Raw genomic sequence first — 24,004 nt, 5'->3', positions numbered from 1 at the left:
AAGTGACCCTTCCTCAGAACTGAGTGTTTGTCTCGAGCAATTCCATTTTCTGATCTTCTCCCTGTCATCCTGCAATTTCTTCCTTTTTCCACCAACAGCCTTTTGAACAGCCTGTTCAACTGGTTTCCTCCACAATTCCAATGGTACGTTCCAAACCTTAACCACTTAGTGTGTGAAACAGCTTTTGTTAATGTATCCCTTTATTGTTTCTTTGACAATGTACTGCTGTATCCCCTTGTTCTTTATTTCTTTGTAAGTTGCAACAGTTTCTCTCCATTTTGTCTAGGCCACTCGTGATTTTCAGTGCATCTATAGAAAATAATTTTGTCCAATATCAAACTTTGTAACTAAAACTGGTCATCCCTTGAACCATTATCTTGAGGTTTTCTTTTCACTCCTTTCAGTGCCTTCAAACCTAGCCTAAAGTGTGGCTGCAAGAACTAGTTGAGAACAAACAAGGGGTGGATTTTTAACTGCTCTTGAACAAAAAAAGCTAGGAAAGCTCACTTGCTGAGAGTAAATGTTTTTGAACTGAAATTGTTATTTCTCAGCCTTTTAACAGTCAAGTCCAACATCAGATTTATCCAATTAGAATCTCCCTTTATGCATGCCCTTCTGCATTTTCGGGAAGTATCAGTTTAAAGTGTTCATGTGGACATGAGGCTTGAAACATATCCACACCCCCAAACTGTACCATTTACAACAGTCTTCAGCCCGAAGTGCCAAGTGAACTCCTTTTAGAGGTCTCCATTAAAGATACCAGTTTTCAGCCAAATTGATTCACCATGTGATATCAAGAAATTGCACGGTGCTGCCAAGGCTATGAGCCCTGACAATCTTACAGCAATAGATGAAGATGTGATCCAGAGTTTACCACCACCCTACCTAAGCTGTTCCAGTCCAGCTACAAGACTGGCAAACACATGACAATGAGGGAAGTTGCCCAGGTATATCCTGCACGCAAAAAGCAAGATAAATCCAACAAGACCAATTGCTGCCCATCAGTCCACTCCTGATCATCAGTATCATCAGAAAGGTGTCAGCAACGGTACTACCAAACAACAGTTGCTTAGCAGTAACCTGCTCACTGACTCTGTTTGGGATCAGCCAGTGCCTATCACCCTCTGACCTCATTACACTCTTGGATCAAACATGGACAAAAGAGTTCAGTTCCAAAGGTAATAGTGATTGCCTTGGCATCATGTCTCCTTTGACTAAGTGTGACATCTAGCAAAAATAGAGTCAATGGGATTCAGAAACCCTCCACTGGTTGGAATCATACCTGGCACATAGGAATATGGTTGTGGTTGATCAGTCACTTCAACTCCAGGCTATCTCTGCATTAGTTTGTCAGGGTAGTATCATAACCATAGCTATCTTGGGCTACTTGGTCTACGATCTTCCCTCTATATGGAGTCAGAAGTGGGGCTGTTCACATAGGATTTTGCAATGCTCAGCACCATTCATACTTTTCAGATACTGAAGTAGTCAATATTCAAATATAGATGGACAAGATCCAGGTTTGGACTGACAAGTTGCCAGTAATATTTGCACCTGGCAGTTACTATCTCTAGCAAGAGTGAATCAAACCACCACCCTTTAACATTTAATGGTATCTGTCTCTGACTCATGAGACCATAGGAAATAGGATTCAAGCTTCCACTTGTCAAAGGTTAGATCACGTGGGAGTCTGGGTGAGCTTGCCAATTAGATGCAAAATTGTCTTTATGGGAAGAGACTGGGTGGTGGTGGAAGGTTGTTTTTCAGACTGGAAGCCTATGACCAGTGTTGCTCAGGGATTGGTCCTGGGTACCCTTTTGTCATTTATATAAATGATTTGGATGAGATTGTAGAAGGTGTGGGGTTAGTAGGATCGCAGGTGACACTAAAATTGGTGGTATAGTGGACAGTGAAGGTTATTTAAGGTTACAAAGAGATCTTGATCAATTGGGTCAATGGGCTGAGGAGTGAAGATGCAATTTAATTTGGATAAATGTGATTTATTGCTTTTTGGTCATAAAAAGTAGGGCAATGTTTGTGTAATGAATGGTAGGGTCCTGGGTAATGTTATAAAATAGTAGACCCAGGGTTCAGCTACATAATTCTTTGAAATTTGTGTCACACATAGACAGGGTGATTAAGAAGGCATTTGGCATTATTGTCTTCATTCCTCAATCCTTTGTCTAGGAGGTGAGGTCAGAAGAGGCCTCACCAACATGATAGTCTAGATTAGAATGGTGCTGGAAAAGCACAGCAGTTCAGGCAGCATCCGAGGAGCAGTAAAATCAACGTTTCGGGCAAAAGCCCTTCATCAGGACTCACCCAAATCATGCTGAGATTGTCCAGGACGTTGGTGAGGCTTCTGGATACCTTGTGCAGTCTGGTTGCCCTGTTATAGGAAGGATATATTAAACCATAGCCATCTTTGGCTACTTGAGTGGGTTCAGAGAAGATTTACTGGGATGTTGCTGGGAATGGAGGGTTTGAGGGATAAAAATCGACAGGAAAGATCAGGACTTTTTTTTTCCCTGGAGTGTAGGAGGTTGAGGGGTAACCGTTATTAAGGGAAATCATATGGAGCATCGATAAGGTGAATGACCAGGGTCTTTTCCCGACTGTGGGTGAGTTCATAGTTCAGGGGCATATTTTTAAGGTCAGAGGAGAAAGATTGAGAAGGGACCGGAGGGGCAATTTTTTTCAAGTGGTTTGTGTGTGGAATGAACTGCCAGAAGTGGTGGATGCAGATACAGTTACAATGTTTAAAAGATATTTGGATATGTTCATGAATAGGAAAGATTTGGAGGGATATGGACCAAGTACAAGCAGGTTGGACTAGTTTAGTTTGGGAGCATGGTGAACATGGACTGGTTGGACTGAAGGATCTGTTTCTATGCTGTATGACTCTAGATTGGGTTAGGATATATGGTCAGCATGGACGAGTTGGACCGAAGGGTCTGTTTTCATGCTGTACATTTCTATGACTCTAACTCTAACTCTAAATGCAAGCTGTTCACTCTCTCAAGCCTGCTCCGTCAGTCAGTAGGATCATGGCCGATCTGACAAATTTGAAGTCCACCTTCTTCCCCTTTTCCCATAACCCTTAGTTCCTCTACTGAACATCACAGGTGTGCTAAATACTAGAAACTGAACTGGGCTAACTATATAAATACTTTTGTAGTCTGAGGCTCAGAACTGTGCAGCGTGTAACTCAACATCTGTCTCCCCAAAGCCTGTTCATCAAATAGAAGACTCTAGTCAGGAATGTGATGGAAAACTCCCCACTTGCAGTTCCAACAACACTCAAGAAGCTTGACACCATCCAAGACAAAGCAGCCTACTTCATTGGCACTACATCCATGAACATTCCCACCATCACCACTGTTCATTTTTAGTTGTGTGTATCATCTACAAGATGTGCTGCAGAAAGTTGACAAGGCTCCTCAAATTCTGGATTAGTGGTGCTAGAAGAGCACAGCAGTTCAGGCAGCATCCAAGTAGCTGCCTGAACTGCTGTGCTCTTCCACCACCACTAATCCAGAATCTGGTTTCCAGCATCTGCAGTCATTGTTTTTACCAAGGCTCCTCAAAATAGCATGTTCTATGTTCATGATCATTGCCACCTAGAAGAGCAGCAGATACCATTGAACACCACCCAAGACACACTCTCTATTCCTTCAGCAAATGGGTTATAGTTTAGGAAGGTAGCTTGACACCATGAGCAACTGGGATGGGTAATAAATACTGGCCCAACCACATCCCACATAACTGAATTAAAAATCAATTGTTCATTGCATTTTAACACCAGTTCCAGCACAGATTACAGCAGCGCTCTCATGCCAATGTTTGATTTGCAATTGGTTCTATGCACAATATTAAATTCCTCTTATTTTCTATTTGTTTTACAATGTTCCATTTCTTTTCATTGATATGGAGCTACTACAGTTGCCATATCTTGAATTGTTCTTCTGAAGATATTTTTTAATTGTCCCTTGTTCTTGAATCATATTCAGTCTACATCCCTTGCCAATTCATCAGCCAGTGAAAACAAACTTGATCTTGCCAAGCCACTTCATAATTCTGAAATCTTGTTTGGGTTCAACCAAACTTCTGGTGTTCCATTGAAAATAAAACTTGAAGGTTGTCTCCTCCTTTGGCTTCATAGTATTTTATTGCATCTCTTTCCTTAAATATTCCTGTAAATTTTCAATGCACTCAATGCTATGTCATTTTAATATTTGTTTTATGGAGTGACCAGAATTACAAGCAGTGTGACTTACATAATGTTTATTATAAAGTCTACCTAGTTTTTGTGTCCATTCTCCTGTAAATGGAGCTAAGAAGCTCAATTCTCTTATTTTCCCCTCACTCCCCTCTACATTTCAACCTTCTACGTTTATGTTTGAATTGTGAAATTTCTATTTTTGTTATACTCAGTTTTAACAATCTAGTGGTGTACTTTTTATTGTTCTTTCCTCCACATTTCACGTTTTTCAATATTTAGTTGTGTAATTTCCGCCATTTTTCTTCACAGTTGCCACCCGACTTAATTCGATTCTGTAAACCTGATTGTCCCTGTGATACCAGCATTCTATTGATTTCTACAAAGACAAATGAGGAGCCTTCTGTATTCCTACAAAATAAAAACAAAATTGCTCTCGTTCTTTGCTGACTGTTTCCTAGCTATTCCTTTTATCCCCTGTATTATCACTCACTAATCCCCCATTCTTTAATTTTTAATAGTTTGTCTCTCATCTGACACCTTAATCTGCAAGTTCTAAATATTCTGATATGCAATATCTGATGTTTTCCTCCTTTCTTATGTACCCCCTCCCTTGCCTTGTTATCCCTCAGCCTCTCTCCCAGGTTGCTTAGAATAGAATAGCATTTCACTGTCATGTGTACATTTTTTTTTAAAAAGTGCCAAGTTTTATAAGTTGCCATTACCATGGCGCCTAAATTAATGACAGAAGTCAAAAATGAGAGACTGGGTCAAAGAAGTAAAAATTCATCAGTTCAATTAATGGCTCCTGGGTTTGGGATATGTTAGAAAATTGGGATGGAACCACGACACAATGCCGGGCTGAGACCTCCATGCAGCACCACTGGGAAACCCAGAAGACCCCTCTGAAGCAAGGATGAGAACTCTGCACATGGACTAAACCTTCAGGCCGGGCTTCTGGAATACCCAGAAGCTGCCAGCGATGACTTCCACAACAGGATAAATACCTCCACGTGGGATAAGAATGCCAGTCCAGGCCAAGACCACCATGCCAGGCCTATACTGTCATGCTGGGTGATCGGAAACCACCACCTCTCTGGGGCTGGACCTGGAAACATCGTCTTTTGCTGAAGTTGTTAGGTGTGGTACCATTAATAAATAGAAACATTTTTTTTAAAAACAGTAAATTGGATGGAGTAGACTAACTCTGGGCTCCTGAGCTGAGGAGCCTGCACATTGGGCTGTGACTCCACCACCATCTGGAAAATAAAAAGACAATATGGCCTTCACTTTGTATGTTTATATTGTGAGATTAGCAATCAAGATTCTCAATGCTTTTGTTGATTTTTAGATCTTGTCACTTCAAGCGACTGTGGTTTTTCTCCTGGTATTCACCATCTAATACCACATTTTTATTCCTAATTGAAATGCTTTTAACTTGAGGCTCTCATATCTCACTGCCAGCTTGATGTTCACACACTTTCCAAGGTATGAATCTGACCTAGGCTTATAATTCTGATTAAAATGAACAAGCTTCCTATCTTGCACACCTGAAGTTTTAGTTATTTGAGTTACACTATGAACCTAATTAGAATACAGCCAGCATTTCCTCAGGAGCACTCTTTCTTTGTATTTCAGGTTATTGTAGATATGTCTTCACCTGCAGCCGTTTAAATGTGTTATCAAAACAATTTGAGAGCCACCTTTTCATGAGCAATGTTTGGTTGGGTACTCCGAATGTTTCCCATTCTAATGGGGTATCATGATTCTTAGTTTTATTTTTTGCTGCCTGACGTCACATGAATAATTGACACCAGTTACTGTATATATCATACTTATATTTGTGGAATGTTACATTTTCACTCTCCACTTTGTCACTTTGATTACACATAAGCACGCTTCCATCTGTGCAGTGTCTTGATGTCAAAATGTGTTATTTTTAGAATTCATTCTGGCATGAAATAGAATGCTCATTGACTCTTAATCTCAACCATTCCTTTCTAACTTGGATGGTAGAACTTACTTCATGTTTGGTGAAACTTGACAAGTTTTTAATATATATATATATATATATATATATATTATATATATTTAAAAATCTACAGGTTCAGATTGGGTCTGCATTTTGGCCATTTTTGTTCTTATGATTAGCTTTCCAAAATGAATTTTTACTAGATGTTTTATTTCTAGTGGCTGCATATATAAATGTAACAGTTTTCATCCTTTTGAGTTCTGATTGTTATTTCAGTTGTTAAAAATAATCTAATGTAGATGGATAGTGCTGATCTGTTTCTATGAGGTAAAAACAATGACTGCATCTGTTTCTATGCCAGTCACATAAAGGGCTGGTATGGAAACTACCTCTCTTTGACAGGTCACTGACACTAGTGCTGAGACAAGTACTGAACCGAGGGAACAACTTTCATCTGTCAGGACTCAACCTGTGTCCTGATAGCAAATTGGGATGTAACTAGGCTTTAAACTTGTATGAGAGTGAGAGGATGTACAGGAGATTAAATCAGCCTAAATATAAACAAAACAGGAAAGGTGAAAATTGAGAGAATATGCAGAATACATGGATAGCTCAGGGCTCAATAGAATTATGAAATATGAAGTGTAAAATAGTTAATTTTGTATAAAGTAGTGGTCTCCAACATATTGATTGTGATTAACTGATCACTCGTAACCTTTACCCCTTGAACTCACTAGGCTTGCAGTTTTCTTTTCTTTAGCTGCATGTCTGTGCAGGGCAAAGAAAAGTGATTGGCAATGCTGCTATGCCCCACATTGAATGTTCAAACCGGCGTCCCGGAAAACCAATCACATCTGTAGAAGCAACGTCCTTTGTCTTCACACTTGAAAACAGCAACAAAATTCTGGGTGTTACAAAGCCTGTCTGCAGTGTGACCAGACTCTTACTGTACTCCTCCTCATGCACTCAACCCTGGCCAAATTCAGCTCTAACTCCATTTACAAATTTTGCCTAATGACACTACTGTAGTGGGTTGGATCTCAAACAGCTACCTGACAGAGGGAGTTTGTGGTGTGGTGTAAAGACGACAGTCTCTCCCTCAATATCAGCACAACAAATGAGCTGGTCATCGACTTTCGGAAGTGGAATGGAGGACACATCCCTGTCTCTATCAAAAGTGCTGGGGTGGAGGTGGCCAAGAGCTTCAAGTTCCTAAAGAGTAGATATTACCAACAATCTATCCCAGTCCATCCACATTGACGCTACAATCAATAAAGCATAATAATCCCTCTACCCCCTCAGAAGGCTGAGGAAATTTGGTATATCTAATCAGTTTTTATAGATGCATCATTGAAAGCATCTTATCCAGGTGCATCACAGTTTTGTAAGGCAACCATTTTGCCCAAGACTGCAAGAATGTAGAGTTGTGAACACTGTCCAGTCCATCACAAAAGCATTCTTTCCTTCCATTCACTCCACTTACTTCCCACTGTCTTGGGAAAGTAGCCGCTATAATTAAAGACCCTTCCCACCCCAGTTGTACAGTTTTCCATCAAGCAGAAGATACAAAAGTTAGAAAGTCCTTACCAACATTAAAGAACAGCTACTTCCCCACTGTTATCAGGCTTACAAACAGACCTCTCAATCTTAAAGTTGATCTCTCTCTCTCTCTCTCTCTCTCCCCACTTTGTCTGTAGCTGTAACACTGTATTCTGCAAACTGTTCTATTTCCCTGATGTGCTTATGTAAGTTATGATTTGTCTGAATAACACACAAAATATTTTTTGCTGTATCTTGGTACAATAATAAATCAAAAAGAAACCAAAAATATGATTCCATTGGAAAATTAATTTCAGTTCATAAATATAAAATATCATCAGAGTAAATCTTAAAAGGGAATTTGGAACAATATATGGGAGTGGACAGTAAATTCAAGGATCATTCTTCCTTAAACACTCACTCCACATGAAGATAGTTGACGATCTGAAAACTGTTTGAAATCTCAGTAGTTCTGTTTTCTCGTGAGCTGCACCAGAATGTAAGGCTCTTGCTGAAACATCATTTCATGCCATATATCGTTGTCAGGTGATGAAGTGGTCACTGACTCTTTATTCAAAGAATTTAAGAGCAAAAAAGAAAAAAAAACAGCAAGCCACACCTTGTCGCTTGGTGCTCCCTGATTAGAAGCCTGCATGGAATGTGTGTCCAAAGGACCATAAATGTGCAGGTTAGATGAGTTGGCTATGCTAGGTTGTCCCATAGTGTGCAGGCTAGGTAGGTTAGTCAAGATAAATGTGGGGTTACAGAGGTGAGACTGGTTGGAGTTAGATGCTCTTCAGAGATCCAATGCGCCGAATGGCCTCTATCTGTATTATAGAGATTCTATGTTTCCATGACTGTGAATGCTTCTCACTAAGTTAATTAATTCCTTAAATTGTGCATGCAAAAACAAGGAGAATCTCCTCAGCATTTTGCTCCTTAAAGAAACAAACATTGGGCTGAGAATATCTCCAACATATGCAAAGGGAACTTATTTGAGAAAAACATTTCAATTAAGAATGTTTGTGTTACAACTCTCACTGGAGTAGTGTGCTGGAAAAATAGCCCTGCTAACATCAGGTTTCTGCACAGAAGTGCTCCAGCTATAGGTATGTAGTTTGAAAAGTGTTGGCCAATGCCACCACTAATAAAAATTCTAATACCCTTCAGCCCCTCCCTTTTTAATTACTTACAGAACACAAAGCAGGTTATTGGACAGTAGGGAGAAACTGGCAGAAGAAGATGACCATTATGATAAAACATGTTAAGAGACACAAAGTGGCCTACTTATTTAAAAAGACTGATTTATCAGCTCAAAGTCACAATTTACAACAACTGAGGCAGGAAAGATAAATGGGATTACTCGAGGTTTAAAGTTGGTTTTCACTGCAGCAGACAGACTACTCCTGAGCTGGGGAAGAACTGAATATGTTTTTCACTTGTTATCTCTCTGTGTCTCTGTCTCTATCTCTTTCTGTTTCAGTTACCTGCCAACCAATTTTGGTTGTTGGCAGGCAAAAGGTCTCTCATTGGTCTATAGACTAGTTATCAATCAACTACTTGTTGCCAAGATGAGCTGCATGTCTACACTCTTTGGTTCCAAATTGTCTGCAACTCAGCTTTCAGTTACTCCATTTTCAGTTGTTCACACAGTGCTTGGCAGAGTTTCACCTAACTTCCTTTTAAAACATGCAGCCACCCTTTCAAATACTAATTTTAAATCGCTCTTTCTCATTTTGGTGATCAGTTTTTTTTAGAAAGCAAAATGGCGAAGTCCTTACATTTGGTGCAAATGTGAACTTTGTTGCATTTTGCAGAAATTATCTTGATTTCCCCTTCTGTCAATTATTGCTGCTACCCACCAAGCGTGTGTGTGTAAGTTATAAAGTAAGATTGTAAACCTGATTCAGCCAGAGAACTTCAGCACCACTTGTTTAATTCGGTAGTTGGCAAAGTCTATGCTTTCTCTGGTGAACTAATCCTCCATGCTGGTGTGAAGTTATTCAGTCAGATTGGTCCTTTAAAGAGGACTTTTAGATATAATGCCTGAAACCATTCCGTTTCAGCTATCAAGGAATAAAGTGTGCAATGACCTGTCAGACAATGTACGGTTGCTTGAGTTCGGACTTCTTACAGGCGTAATATCAACACAGAATCTGCTGAACCAAGAACTGCTGGGAAAGAGACTTAACATACATGGTCAATGCTGTGATTGCGTTCAAATTAAAACTGGATCTGTAGTCCTTCCAATTTAAAGAAAAAAAATGCTGCAACAGGTCCTAAGTCTGGAGAAATACTGGGGGGGAGGTGGGAAGGGGAGGGTTGAGGTGGTTTGTCAGGTATTAGATATGATAGTGCAAACTGTGTTTGACTTAAATCCATTCTTTCAAGTAAGCATTTGTCAATTTGCTACCAAATTTCATCAGGTTTTTGGTTTACAAAGCATTGGAGTTGAAATGGAGCTAATTGCTATGCAAAATGATATTAAACTGAAAGCCTGATTAAGGAATAGCAGTCTTTGAGGCTGGAGACTTTGGTTAACAGAGAAAAATACCCACTCCTCTCATCCCGCGTTTATAAAGTAAAAGATTACTTTGACTCCAGATACTCCAGTAAGATAGTGTTCACCCAAATAAAGATAATCTGTCCAAGTATCACACCCACCTCCAGAGATGCCCTTTCAATGGACTGTATATAATTCATGGGCTTAAACCATAACCCAGACTTCAGGGCACTGGCAGATAATGTACAGTTGCAGTTAACACATTGGGACTTGATAGTATTGGGTAGAGGGTTAGGGGCCTCTTGATTGCGGAGTGACAAACTAACTATCTAGGTCTCCTCGCAGTCTCCGTAACCCAGACTTCAGGGCACTGGCAGATAATGTACAGTTGCAGTTAACACATTGGGACTTGATAGTATTGGGTAGAGGGTTAGGGGCCTCTTGATTGCGGAGTGACAAACTAACTAGGTCTCCTCGCAGTCTCCGTAACAATATCTGTTATGCTAATGCAACTTGTACTTGATTGCTGTTATGAAATATATTGCATCTTGTGTAAAACAAGAAACTTTTAGACTCCCTAGTGGTTTTCCTTTGCCATATTGCCAAAAGCCTAACCTTAAAAAAAATGGAATCATCAAGTGTACCTTACAACAACCAAAACTTCAGCTAGCTGAAGTCGAAATGATGCTCACAGTAGTCATCAGAAAATTTAGTCTAGCTGCACCACTCTAACAGTGAAAAGTTAAGTAAGAAGGGCTGCTATAGAAGTTGAATTCACTGCATAGCAGTGCAGTATCCATAATGAAATAGGAGGACTAGAAGCAATAATGTGTTGAAGAACCAGACATGCAAGAATTAGAGACATGACTACAACAAAATTGGGCGTGGAAATTAAACATTGCATGGTGTATTGTTTTTAGGAAAGACATATAGAGAAAAGGGAGTATCTGCTCTTGTTGGGGAAAATGTGAAGGCAATAGACACAGTGACACAGTTAGCAGCAAGCTGCATCTTTGTATCAAGCACAGTGCCAATAATAGAGAATTAAATGAATGACTATCTTGTTTTTGATTAAATGGGTTGACAAGAGGAGGTTGACCAGAATGTAATGCCCTTTTTAATAAGTTAAAATGACTCATCACCATCTGTTTACGTTTTTTGAAATAAGTGAACTTGAGTTCAAGTGATCACCCTGATTTTTCAGATTGTGTGCACCAGACTGTAGAAAGGAATTCCTTTGTTCAGTTGGGAATGCTGCCAGTCAGAGTGGAATGTGGAGTTTGCACTGTATAGAATCATAGAATAGCAATGAAGCAGAGGGAGCTATTCAGCCTGTCACCTGTTTGCTGTCTTCAACAAGTCAGCTCATCCCACTCCATTTCTTTATCCAGAGTCCTGCTAATTCTTTGTCATCAGATAATTATTCCATTTCCTTTTGAAAGCCAGAGGTTATGTGAAGAAAATTGTTTTTAAGCAGTGACTAGTTGGATCCAGGAATGCACCGAGAGATGAAAGCAGACCATCTGATAACGATGGTATTAAATAGGTGTTTACAAGACTCTTTTCTAAATCCTTTGGTATATGATGAACCTCAAAAGATATTTTTGAGGCATTGGAATGGAGCAAAATAATGACTTGTTAGTGTACAGCTGTTCTGCAAAAGAAATGTTTTATCCAGATTATAAACTGTATTTGTATTTAATAACTATTTGTAAAAATCAAAAGTAAACTGAATTTAGGGTTTTTTTTTCTTTAAAGCTACTGATGAATTTTATTTGCAGGTGAAATTGAGATGTTTTGTGGTGAGTTGGTGCTGTGTAACAAGTTGATTTCCATCTTAAGAAAGTATTATTTTCATTTTAGAATCGTGATCAAATAATTTAAGCATTTTTCTAAACCTTGGAGTGGAGTATAAGAGACAGACACCATTTCAACTAAGTATCGCTGGCTTTAAGAAGGGCTGAAGAATTCCTGAAGAAGGGCTCATGTCCGAAACGTCGATTCTCCTGCTCCTTGGATGCTGACTGACCTACTGCGCTTTTCCAGCAACACATTTTCATCACTGGCTTGAGCAGCATTTCTTGCCCTTCCTAATTAACTTTGAGAGAGTGCGGATGAGTTGCTGACTTGAGCCACCACTGTTCATGATAACTTGAGGAGTGTAGTCATTGTGCTGATCGTAATTTGAGGATTGTGGATAAATGTTGATCAAGACTCCACATGGGTCCGATCATGAAGTTTGAAGATTTCCCAGAATTGGTTTACAAGCGTTGCCAAGGATTGAGATTCAGTTAAGGACTAAGGGATGGTCAAATAACAGTATTTAATTTAATTCTTTGTGTGAAGAATAAATTTCGAGTTGATGTTTTTGTTGTACGTTAGAGGGAAATTGTTCCATTTGTTTAGAAACTGATAACTTATTACAAAAATCTAATTCTTTAATTATCTTTAGGGCCTTAAAGCTTGGATATCTCACACAAGATTTGATTGATGACTACGAGCCAGCATTAATGTTTACAATTCCTAGACTGGCTATTGTCTGGTATGTACAAAGACATTTTTTCAAGTGTATTACAATTACATAATCCAAATCTATGTGTGAAGTTCTAATTTAGTGGGCTCAGAAAATAGTCAAGCCACCATCTTCATTTGATTATATTGAGCTCAGGCTTTCCTTGAGCTTCTCATTCAGCAAAAGCAATTTTACTTTATCTAGCACCTTCCTGTCAAGTCCTGTGGGTCAACCAGCCAACCAACAGTCAGACTCTGCTCTTGCAGATGAGAAAAATCTGAAGTCAAGTGCCTTTTGTTGTTCCAGTGCACCACTTAGCACATAGGTGCTAGACAAGAAGAGGCAAATTTGAATCTGGTTGCTTGCATGCCTCTTGGTTTGAAGAGCAGTGCATGTTGAGTACACGTTGTGGAAGATAGACAGCAAGTGTAGGACAAAATTTAGTGACAAAAGTGTAGCAAAGTTACTTTAGCTTGTAAATTATATGGGATATTGCAATGCCAGTGTTGTAATTTGAAATTTTATTCTTGTTACAGAGATGCTTGCTTTAGACCATAAAATGTAGGAGCAGAAGTAGACCATTCAGCCCATTAAATCTTTTCTGTCATCCAGTAGGATCATGATTGATCTAATCATCCTCAACTCCACTTTCTTGCCTTTTCCCTATACCCCTTGATTTGTTGACTGATTCAAATATGTCTATCTTGGCCTTGAATCTGTTTAATAACTCCGCCTCTGCAACCCTCTGATTCACTTTCCTTTTGACAGCAGAAATTCTTCTCATCATGCCTTATAGGTGTGTTGTCACTTTGAGATTAAGCCCTCTAGTTATATACACTCCCACAAGGAGCAACAGCCTCCCTACATCTGTCAAGCCCCCTAAAACTCTCCGGGTTCTGATAAAGAGTCACGGGACTGGAAACATTAACACTATGTTCTACCCACAGATGCTTCCAGACCTGACGAGTTTCAGCAGTAATTTCTGTTTTTGCTCTTCAGAATCTGTCATGTTTGAATAAGGTGTTCTCTCATTATTCTAAACTCCAATGACTACGGGTCTAACCTACTCAACCGCTCCTTGTCACATGATGTCTCTAAACTTGGAATTTAACCAAGGTCTGCCTCCAATACCATTTATTTTTCCTGAGATAATGGGACCAAAACCGTTCAATCTATTCTATTGTGATAGCCAACAGAATTTTATGCAAGCAAGCTGTGCTCACCCTATTATTCTGCAGTTTAATTTTGGGGTTCTTGAAATTTAAGTTTGCTGTAAATAGATTGCTACTATTCCTGATATTTACCATGTGTTTTGGAAAACATAACTGGTTTAAAACTACATAATACTTGCTCAAAGAAATCCATGTGATTTTGGGCACCAGCAAACCAGTGAACAGAACGAGCATAAGAGGAGAGCGAGACCAAAATGTACACTTTGCTTCACACTGTCGAGCTTAAAAGTATGCGAGAAAAGTAAGCGTCTATGCTTGATGGATCTGAAATCAACTTATTTGGCAACAAAACCAAAACGAGATGAAAATCGATCAAATTAGTTGGTTTATCTTCAGTTTCATGCTTCTGAAACCAGCTTGTGCAGCCATTGTTGAGCATATGAAAATGATGCATGAAAGTAGGCCATTTAGTCTATAGAGACCAGCACAAGGCTGCCATGGTTCAACTTAAGCATGTTATGACCTCTATCTAGCCTTCCACATGTCCCCCTAATAAACTCATCAAGGATGTTGATGCTGAACATGGAATATTGCTGGCCATTCTGGGTCCCTGGGATTAGCATGAAGCATTCTTCAGTTGGGTGCAAAAAGACACACGCAGAGAATAGCAAAATGTGAAATGTTGATGCTTTGAGATCAATAGAAAATTAAAATAGCTTACTGGTCAGGTAGAATGTGTGATGACATCAAAATAGGGTCAGTGTTTTTGATTGATGACACAGGTTAATATTCTGACTAATATGCATTACAGAAGGAAACCCTGCTGCTTCAGTGTGTTCATTTAAATTTTGAGAGAATGTCTGCTTCTAGTGGATATTGATAAACTCCTGCTGGGAGTATATTTTTGTGGCCATTGGGCAGAAGAAGGCTTAGCTAGGCTAAATCTGCCAACACTGGTTTTCTTGATGGCATTCTGTTCCCATGTATCTTTATGGGGAAATGGCAGCAATTTGGCATTAAGTCAAACTGCACAGAGCTAATGCAGGCATGATGGGCTGAATGGCTACCATCTACTCTGTAATAACTCTGAGATTTGATAACTGTGGCATTAATGTCTTTGGGGAATTGTTGAGAAATCTGTGGGATTAGTCTTAATTGCATTTGCTACTTGTCGTGCTGTAGCTTGTTCAACCACCATTCCTCCATATTTGTCAGGTATTGGTTCCGGATGTTGGAAATTACAGATTGCATGACTGTTCTAATATTTGCTGAAAACCATTATGACTTTATTCTGTTAGTAAGTCCCCTGGATTCCACACTTGCCTGACTTCAAAGATGAAAGTGATTGGTTCCAGTTAGAACAAAAAGAGTTCGGTAGTCTGGTCCAGTATCTTAATAATCAGCTGAATTCATGTGCTATGATATAAAGAAATCTGTTGCAGAAGGGTTAAAGGATTTCCCATGTGATACAGTTAGATAATAACACCATAAATGAATCAATACAAAGCTACATCCCATCCTTGAGACTTAGAGAACTGGTTTCAAGGTTTTTGAGGGGGTGAAGGAAGAGCAATGTGGGGAGGATGTTGAAGATGTTAGATGCCCAATTCACTGGATCGTTGCTAACTTATCTCCGTGTACAACTGTAAAGGTATCCACACACCAAAGACAGGTGATGTAAGCTGTTTGAATCTGACCTGTAAATGCATGTTTGTAATATTGTTTAAGGTGAGACAAATGCTGCTTAGGAGTATAATTACATTAATGAAGAAAAGATGAAATATATGGTCTTAGTATTTTAAGTCAGCATGCCTGATAAATCAGAGCAAAATTGTGTTAGTGCTCTTTTTGAAATACTATTTGAAATTTTCCTGCCATGTGAATAACTGATAACCAACTCAGGGTGGGCGCTGCAAACACTTGTCTGGCATTTTTTTCTGTTTAAAATCTCCTACTTAACCAAATTTTAGTCTTAAGATGTGGACATCACTGGCTAGGCCAGCATTTATTGCCACCAAATTATACACCAATTACTCAGCATGTAGGTTTGCTCGCTGAGCTGGAAAATTTAGTTTCAGACGTTTCGTCACCATACTAGGTAACATCATCAGTGAACCTCTGGATGAAGCACTAGTGGTATAGCCCACTTTTTATTTGTGTTTAGGTTTCCTTGGGTTGGTGATGTCATTTCATGCAGTGATGTCATTTCCTGTCTTTTTCTCGGAGTGTTGAATGGGATCCAAGTCAATGTGTTTGTTGTTAGATTTCCAGTTGTAATGCCATGCTTCTCGGAATTCTCATGCGTGTCTCTGTTTGGCTTGTCCTAAGATGGATGTGTTGCCCCAGTCGAAGTGGTATCCTTCCTTATCTGTGCGTAAGGATACTAGTGAGAGTGGGTCATGTCTTTTCATGGATAGTTGATGTTCATGTATCTTGGTAGCTAGTTTTCTGCCTGTTTGTCCAACACCAACAAGCCACAAAAAGACATGACCCTCTCTCACTGGTATCCATACATACAGATGAGGAAGGACACCACTTCGATTGGGACAACACATCCATCCTCTGACAAGCCAAGCAGACATGCACGAGAATTCCTAAAAGCATGGCATTCCAACTGGAACTCTATCAACAAACACACTGACTTGGATCCTATTTACCCACACCCTGAGGAAAAAGAACATGAAATGATATCACAGGAAAGGATGTCACCAACGCAAAGAAACCTAAACTCATAAATAAAAAGTGGGCCATGCCACCAGTCACTCAGAGGCTCACTGATGATGTTACCTTGTATGGTGACAAAATGTCTGAAACCCAACCTTCTCGCTCAGTGAGCAAACCTGCATCCAGAACCTCAACCTGAGCTACAAATCTTCTCAAAACTCACTACCGATTACTCACAACTTAATCTACCTTCATGTCTGTCTGTTGCCCTGAGACAGCATGAAAGTTGTGCTAGATATTTAGCTTTAGAAGAATTCTCACAAGTTGCATGTAACTTTTATAATTTGGTATATAATTTGGTGGTAATGAATGCTGGCACAAGTGCCATCTAACATTTTGAAGCATACTTTTGATAATTTCTAATCGAGTTTCTCCCAAAATCTTTTATAAAGTGGTTTATTGGTCTTCCCTGAGGGGCCATTGAACTTGGAACGCAAGCTAGAAGATATGTCTGACCTGTTTAGACCATTTCGCACACTGTTGCGAAAAATCAGGTAAGATTAACAAAAGTCTTTGTTTGCATCATGTTTCAGATTGTAACAGTGATCTGTTTTGCATTGTTTGTTGTCTGAATCAACTTTGGTTTTTAAAAAATTACTTGAAGATTAACTTTATACTTTTATTTTTGTCCCTGTTATAAATTTTTGTCCTTGATCAAAAGTATAGATCATCAGTCCCTCAGCATCTCTCAAACTAGTGGCTTGACGTTGACCAGAAGGCAATAGAAAAATTCTTTCTCTTTTTAATGTAGCAGAAAGCAGGCAGAATATTTTAAATTGCTTAACCAGATGATCTGCTGTACTTATTTTCTGAGCTGTTTTCCTCTATCCCCTTATGTATGTAAATTTTACATTCATAATACAATAGGCAACTTTCAAAGTTGGTTTTTAAAGTGGTCAAGTACTTCCTTGAAAAATATTTCTTCATTTTTTCCGACTTATCAGAATGTAAAAATAATGGACCTTTGTAAACTAACAATTTTGAGGAAACATGGATTGTACGTTTTGTAGCAACAAAGTAGGTCTTAGATGATTGACAGTTGTTTTCACTTTAGTATTTTCTCCCACTTTTCTCTCTCCTTTTTATTCTATAACTGTTTGGGGGGTGGGGGTTGCAAGGGGGCTGACCGATAAATGGGAAGGGAGGTGAGGCCTTGGGGGGGGGGGGGGGGGGGGGGGGGGGCAGCTGGGAATGCAATATGTAGGTGAAGGTGGGGCTGATGATAGATTGGAGAGGAGGGTGGAGCAGATAGTTGGGAAGGAGGATGGACAGGTAGGGCAGTTCAAGAGGGTGGTGCTAAGTTGGAAATTGGATCTGGAATAAGGTGGGAAGAGAGCAAATGAGGAAACTGGTGAAATCAACATTGATTCCATGTGGTTCGAGGGTCCCAAGGTGGAAGGTGAGGTGTTCCTCCTCCTGTTTGGCAGTGGAGGCGGCCCAGGGCTTGCATGTCCTTGGCGGAGTGGGAGCGGGGAGTTGAAGTATTTTCACACAGGGCGTTGGGGTTGTTTGGTGCGTGTCCCAGAATTGTTCTCTGACACGTTCCACAAGTTGGCACCCTGACTCCCCAAATCAAAAGCCTCCAGAAACTGTTCTCCATCCACATCCTCAGCTCCACGCCCATAGCCATGCACCGCCCCCTACTCTCCCTGCAGTCAGCCCTACCCCAGCTGGGGTCCACACTCTCCCAGACCTGCGAAGGACCTCTGCTGCTTTATACCCAAAGAAGAATCCACACACTCGACAAATTATTTTTCTCCAGCTTATTGCATATCAAGGAACATAGGTACAGTAGACCCCCATACCCGTGGGGGATATGTTCCAAGACCTACTGCGGATGCTCAGAACCACGAACAATTGCAAACCCATTTATTTAAATGGGAAATTTACCCTGCCTAGCAGCCCCCGGTCCATGGTTCTGGAATGTTCCGCAGTAAACCACAGGTAACAGAAACCGTGGTAACCGGACCCACAGATACAGCGGTTGCCCTGTACACAAAACTTTCACGTATGTACCTCCAAACTCATGGTTTCTCGATCATTCCAGAACCTTCTCCCGGCTTCCAGAACTGGTCAGATGCCATTAATCATGCAGCCCCTACAGCCACCACCACCGAAGCAAATGGTGACGTCACTTCCACGCCCCCCACCCCCCAAACTGTCCTTCAGAAGGCAGCCACTGTTGACTATATCGCCTCTACAAACGCTGCCAGGACTGCAGCCTCCACAATCACCACAAGTACAACCACTGCCGAAACCACCGCAAAGACTACCCATCACGTTACTTCCACCCCTGACGTTGCTGCTGCCTCAGCACTTCTGCCCCCATCAATATCATTCACCAGATCACAGCCAATGCACACTCAGCCACCGCCGAAGACATCACTAATATTACATGGAACGTCGCTTCCGCCACCGAATGCAGCGCTTCCAATCCCCTTGACCCTCCACTCTGTGCGTCACTTCCTTTGGTGACATCGCCCACTATACCATGATCATACCCACCCCTGTCTCCACCCTCACCCCCAACTCCAACTCTACACAGATCCTAGCCCCTAGTCCTGCTGTGTATTTACATCCCCCTGAGACCTCCCCCTCACTGAGGATGAACGATCAGTCCTTCATTATGCTACACTCCCAGAGCAACGAATTCAAGAAATCGCAACATTGAATTTTTCTTTCTGCGCCTCCATACTTACTTTTTACATCAGGACTCCCACCAATCCTCCGAGGACCCCGTATCCTGCCTCCAACATACTCCATCCAGTTGGACACCCTGTGCTGGTCTGTTACCCACCCTCTATCTCTTCATCTCCAACTGCCGCAGCAACATTGACCACCTCAACCTGTCCACCCCCCTCACCCACTCTATCCTCTCACCCTTGCAATGCACAGCCCTCCACTCTAACCCCATTCTCACCATCAAACCAGTGAACAAGGGGGGCGCAGTTGTAGTTTGGTGCACTGACCTATCCACTGCTGAAGCCAGGTGCCACCTCTTACTGCCCCCAGACCATGACCTCACCTCCCATCACCAAACTATCATGTCCCAGACCATCCGCAACTTCATCACCTGGGGATTTCCCATCCACAACCTTCAACCTCATAGTCCGGGATTCCTGCACCATCCGGTTCTAACTCTTACCCAAAATTCACAAACCTTACTGCCCTGATCAATTCATTGTCCTTGCCTGCTCCTGCTCCACCGAACTCCTCTCCTCATACCTTGACACGGACCTGACCCCTTGGTCCACGATCTCCCCACATACATTTGGGACACCACCCACACCCTCCATTTCCTCCATGACTTTTGGTTCCCCAGTCCCCAATGCTTCATCTTCACCATGGACACCCAGTCCCTGTGCATGTCTATCTGCCATGACAAAGGCCTCCAAACCCTCCATTTCTTCTTCTCCCACCAATCCAACCATACCCTTTTACTGACAAACTCATTTGATTGGCTGAGCTGGTCCTCACCCTCAACAACTTCTCCTTCGAACCCTCCCACTTACATCAGACTAAAGGGGAGGCCATGGGCACCTGCCTCTATGCTCCACCCTCCTTGTTGACCTATCACCATCAGCCCCACCTTCATCTCCCTATCTCATTTTCATCTACCTTCCCCCCAGCCTCACCCACTCCCATTTATCTCTCAGCCTCCTTGGCTCCACCTCCCCCACCACACCCACTCCTCGGATGCTGCCCGACCTGCTGTGGTTTTCCAGTGCCACACTTTTTGACTCTGATCTCCAGCATCTGCAGTCCTCACTTTCTCCAGTGCTTGAAATCTGCAGTTTGGTGGGATTGGTGGGTGCTTTACAGGAGAGGGCTGGCAATACAGATTTGATAATACCTGTACTCTGTCATTTGCCGTACATTGCACTGGCTAACCAAGTGCATAGCTAAATCTGATCTACAACCTTCCTGCACTTTATCAACTGCCTAATTGCTGCGCCATTATGGGGCATTTGCTTGTCGAATCATAGAATCCCTACAATGTGGAAGCAGGCCATTCTGCCCCTTTAGTCCATAATGACCATCCAAAGAGGATCCACCCAGACCCACCCCCTATCCTGTCCTTGTAATTCTGCATTTCCCATGGCTAATCCACCTAACCTGCCCATCTTTGGACTATGGGAGGAAACTGGAGCACCCAGCGGAAACACATGCAGACACTGGGAGAATATGCAAACTCCACACTGACTGTTGCCCAAGGGTGGAATCAAACCCAGGTCCCCACTGCTGTGAGGCAGCAATGCTATCCACTGAGCCATTGTGCCACCTGGTAGTTTAATCGACATTTTGAGTGTCAAACTGAAGGCAGAATCTTGGCAGCAGTTTAATATAGAGATCTAATCTAAATGTTGCACCAAAAGAGTGTACAGTGTTCTTCAAAGTAAATTATTTCTACATTAGTATTCCAAACAGCTACATATATAATCTTCACCAATCAGCGTCCTTTCCTGTAAATTGGATAGCTATACTTCCATGAACAATTTAAATGATTTTATGATTTGCCTTTAGTCAGTTTCCATGCTGTCAATCAAAATGAGCTTTTAACATTAACTTGCTAAATGCTTTATTCTCATGCTGAGTTCCATTTCCATTACACACTCATTTCCCAGTTTAATGTAATATTGACATTTGACTGTATCAGTTTTTCAATTCTTTTTAAGGAGTAGGCCAAGTCAAAGCAGGTACTTTTGCTGGTCTTGGTTCTTGTCAGTTTTGAGTGTACTGACAGCTTTCCTTTGTATGAAAGGACAATTGGCTATCAGTGCATATCTCCACCTCCTGGAAGCATCCATCAGGAAATCACCAGGTATGATTAGCAGGCAGAAATTTGCGGAGTGATTACATTGACTTTTCTGATGTGCTTTGTCAGTAATGTAACTATAAAGTTGATTTTTTTAAAAATTCATTTATGGGATGACGGTGTCACTGTCTGGGCCAACATTATTGCCTGTCCCTGATTTGCACAGAGGGCAGCTAAGAGTCAGCCATATTGGTCTAAATTTGGAGTCACATGTTTGCCAGACCAGAGAAGGGTGGCAGTTTCCTTCCCTTAAGGATATCAATGAAGCAGATTGTTTTTTTCTTGACAGTTGGCAATGATTTTTATAGTCATCGTTAAACTCTTAATTCCAGGCAGGATTTGAAACTACGACCCTAGAGTATTAGCTGAGTTTCTGGATTAATAGTCCAGTGATAATACCGCTAGGCCATTACCTCCCCAAAATCTGATGTAACACAAGTTTAAAATAAATTGGGCAATATTTAGGTTTTTCTTGTCCATCTGCGGAGATTCTAATTCATTTTTCATATAATTTCCTCATGTTATTTTCTCATATTAATTTCAATGCCCTGTTTGTTTTTCTTTTGATTGTGTCTATCTCTTTACATGTTTGTGCATGTTTTTCAAGTTTGATGTCTTTGCACTTTTATCTTAAGTCACATTCCGGCCTCAAGTGTCAAGCAATGACTATCGCCAAAAAGATCAAGCCATTTTTCCCAAAGCATTCAATGGCACTACCATTGTTAAATCTTCTATTTTTCAACATTTTAAGGTTTGCCATTGACTAGAACTGGAACTGGTATATAAATAGTGTTCTGCAACACGGGTCAGAAGCTGGGAATTCTGTGGCAAGTAACTCACCATCTGATTCCTCCTGTCCATCTACAAGGCAGCAATGGATACAATCTACAGGATGCACTGCAGTAACTTACCAAGGTTCCTTTAACATTACCTTGCAATCCTGTGACTGCATGCCATTGAGAAGGACAAGGGAAGCAAATGTATGAAAATACCACCACATGGAAGTCCACCTCCAGGACATTGACCACCCTATTTTGAAACCGAATCACTTCCTTCACTGTCACTGAATTAATATCCTGGAACTCTCTTCTGAACAGTGGAAGTGGAGATGGTGAGGACTGCAGATGCTGAAAAGTCAGAGTTGATTCAAATGTGGAGCTGAAAAAAACACAGCAGGTCAAGCAGCATCAGAGGAGTAGGAGAGTCAATGTTTTGGGCAGGAGAAGCCTTGACAGAGGGTCCTGCTCTAAACGTCGGCTTCCGTGCTTCTCTGCTGTTGCTTGACTGGCTGTACTTTCTCCAGCCCCACACTTTATCGACTCTGAACAGTGGATGTACCTATACAGTAACAATTCAAGAAGGTGGTTCACTGGACCTTCTCAAGGAGAACTGGGATTAGTTAATAAATGTGAGCCTATTAAGTGATACTTTTTTTTTAACCAATTGATTAGAACAATCATTTTCTTAGTATCATTTCTTCCATATGCTGGTTTGTGACCTGAACTCAGTTTAAATATTAGAGTAAATGAAAGAATAAGAACTATTGTTTCTGATTGAGCCCGGGCTCTCTCTTTGTTAGTTTAAAGTCATTTTCTGCTTTTTTTTTGCATCCACACTTCGTTGTTTCAGCTTCCCCTTGTTTTTTTCACTGTTGACTTTGAACTGAGAGTTAAAACTGAGAATTGCATTTGAGTCACAGCTTGTTTATTTTAAAAGAAAAAGACAAAAGGCAGATGTTTACTGTTGGGATCTGGCCTGGAAAGATAATACAGATTAATTTCGGCTCCACAATGTTGCTACACTCTGGGATAGGTCAATCGAGGGAGAACCAATGCTGGCTAGCCAAGCACAGAAAATGTTGAAAAGAAACGAGAAGCTAAAGTGAATTAATTTTGACTAGGTTTAGGCAGGAGGCAGCTTCCTTTGGAAGCTTCCACACTGAGGCTATTTTTGGTTTTTGCTGTTTGATTACTCTCTTGTTATTGACTTGTTGAAAATTGAAAATTCTGACAAAAGAATCCCAGTCTGTAACAAATAAGTAAGTCTCCAGAGGTCTGCAGCAATTGTTTGTATGACCATTAGAAGTCAGAATTGAAGCAAAATACACAGTTCTTTATGTCTATAAATCAATCCATCTTCCAAGAATTTCAAGAAGGCCTGATATTCATTGTTAAAATGGCTATCAGACTAGCAAATTACACTTCTTCATTTTTTAATATTCCTTAATTGTGTCCAACTGTCTAATCGATGTAAGAGTGGGGTTTATGATCAAAGAAGATTAGGCTTGGATATTAATTAAATTGCCCTATAGTTTATCTGTGTTCTGCTGAAGTTACATTATTAATAATAAATTGTTACTTTTTGTTTGTGATTAACTTGGTGCCTAAGATCTGTGGTTTGTAATGTCTACTTAGGAACAATTGCACAATTTTGAGGCTCATTATTCTGGTTTCACTGCATAGCGAACCAGTGATAGTGTGGCTGATTCGGTTTGGCTTGCTATTCCTTTGTTGTAACACCATCTCCCTGTCTGTCTTTAAAACCCTT

At 40.8% G+C, this 24,004-nt stretch overlaps 1 protein-coding gene across 3 annotated transcripts in view; it reads left to right on the top strand.

The window, feature by feature from the left end:
- LOC140494518 (lateral signaling target protein 2 homolog) overlaps nucleotides 1-24,004 on the top strand; it is a 225,080-nt gene that overhangs the window by 119,868 nt on the left and 81,208 nt on the right. For all 3 annotated transcript variants that reach the window (XM_072593784.1, XM_072593802.1, XM_072593793.1), the window contains 2 exons: nucleotides 12,686-12,775; nucleotides 17,034-17,135. In XM_072593784.1, coding sequence (XP_072449885.1) covers nucleotides 12,686-12,775; nucleotides 17,034-17,135 — 192 coding nt within the window. The remainder of the gene's footprint in view (nucleotides 1-12,685; nucleotides 12,776-17,033; nucleotides 17,136-24,004) is intronic.

This window comes from Chiloscyllium punctatum, chromosome 2 (assembly GCF_047496795.1).
Source record: "Chiloscyllium punctatum isolate Juve2018m chromosome 2, sChiPun1.3, whole genome shotgun sequence".
Lineage (NCBI taxonomy): Eukaryota > Metazoa > Chordata > Chondrichthyes > Orectolobiformes > Hemiscylliidae > Chiloscyllium > Chiloscyllium punctatum.
Note: the sequence above shows the minus strand (reverse complement) of the source record. Positions and strands in the feature narration are given on the sequence as shown.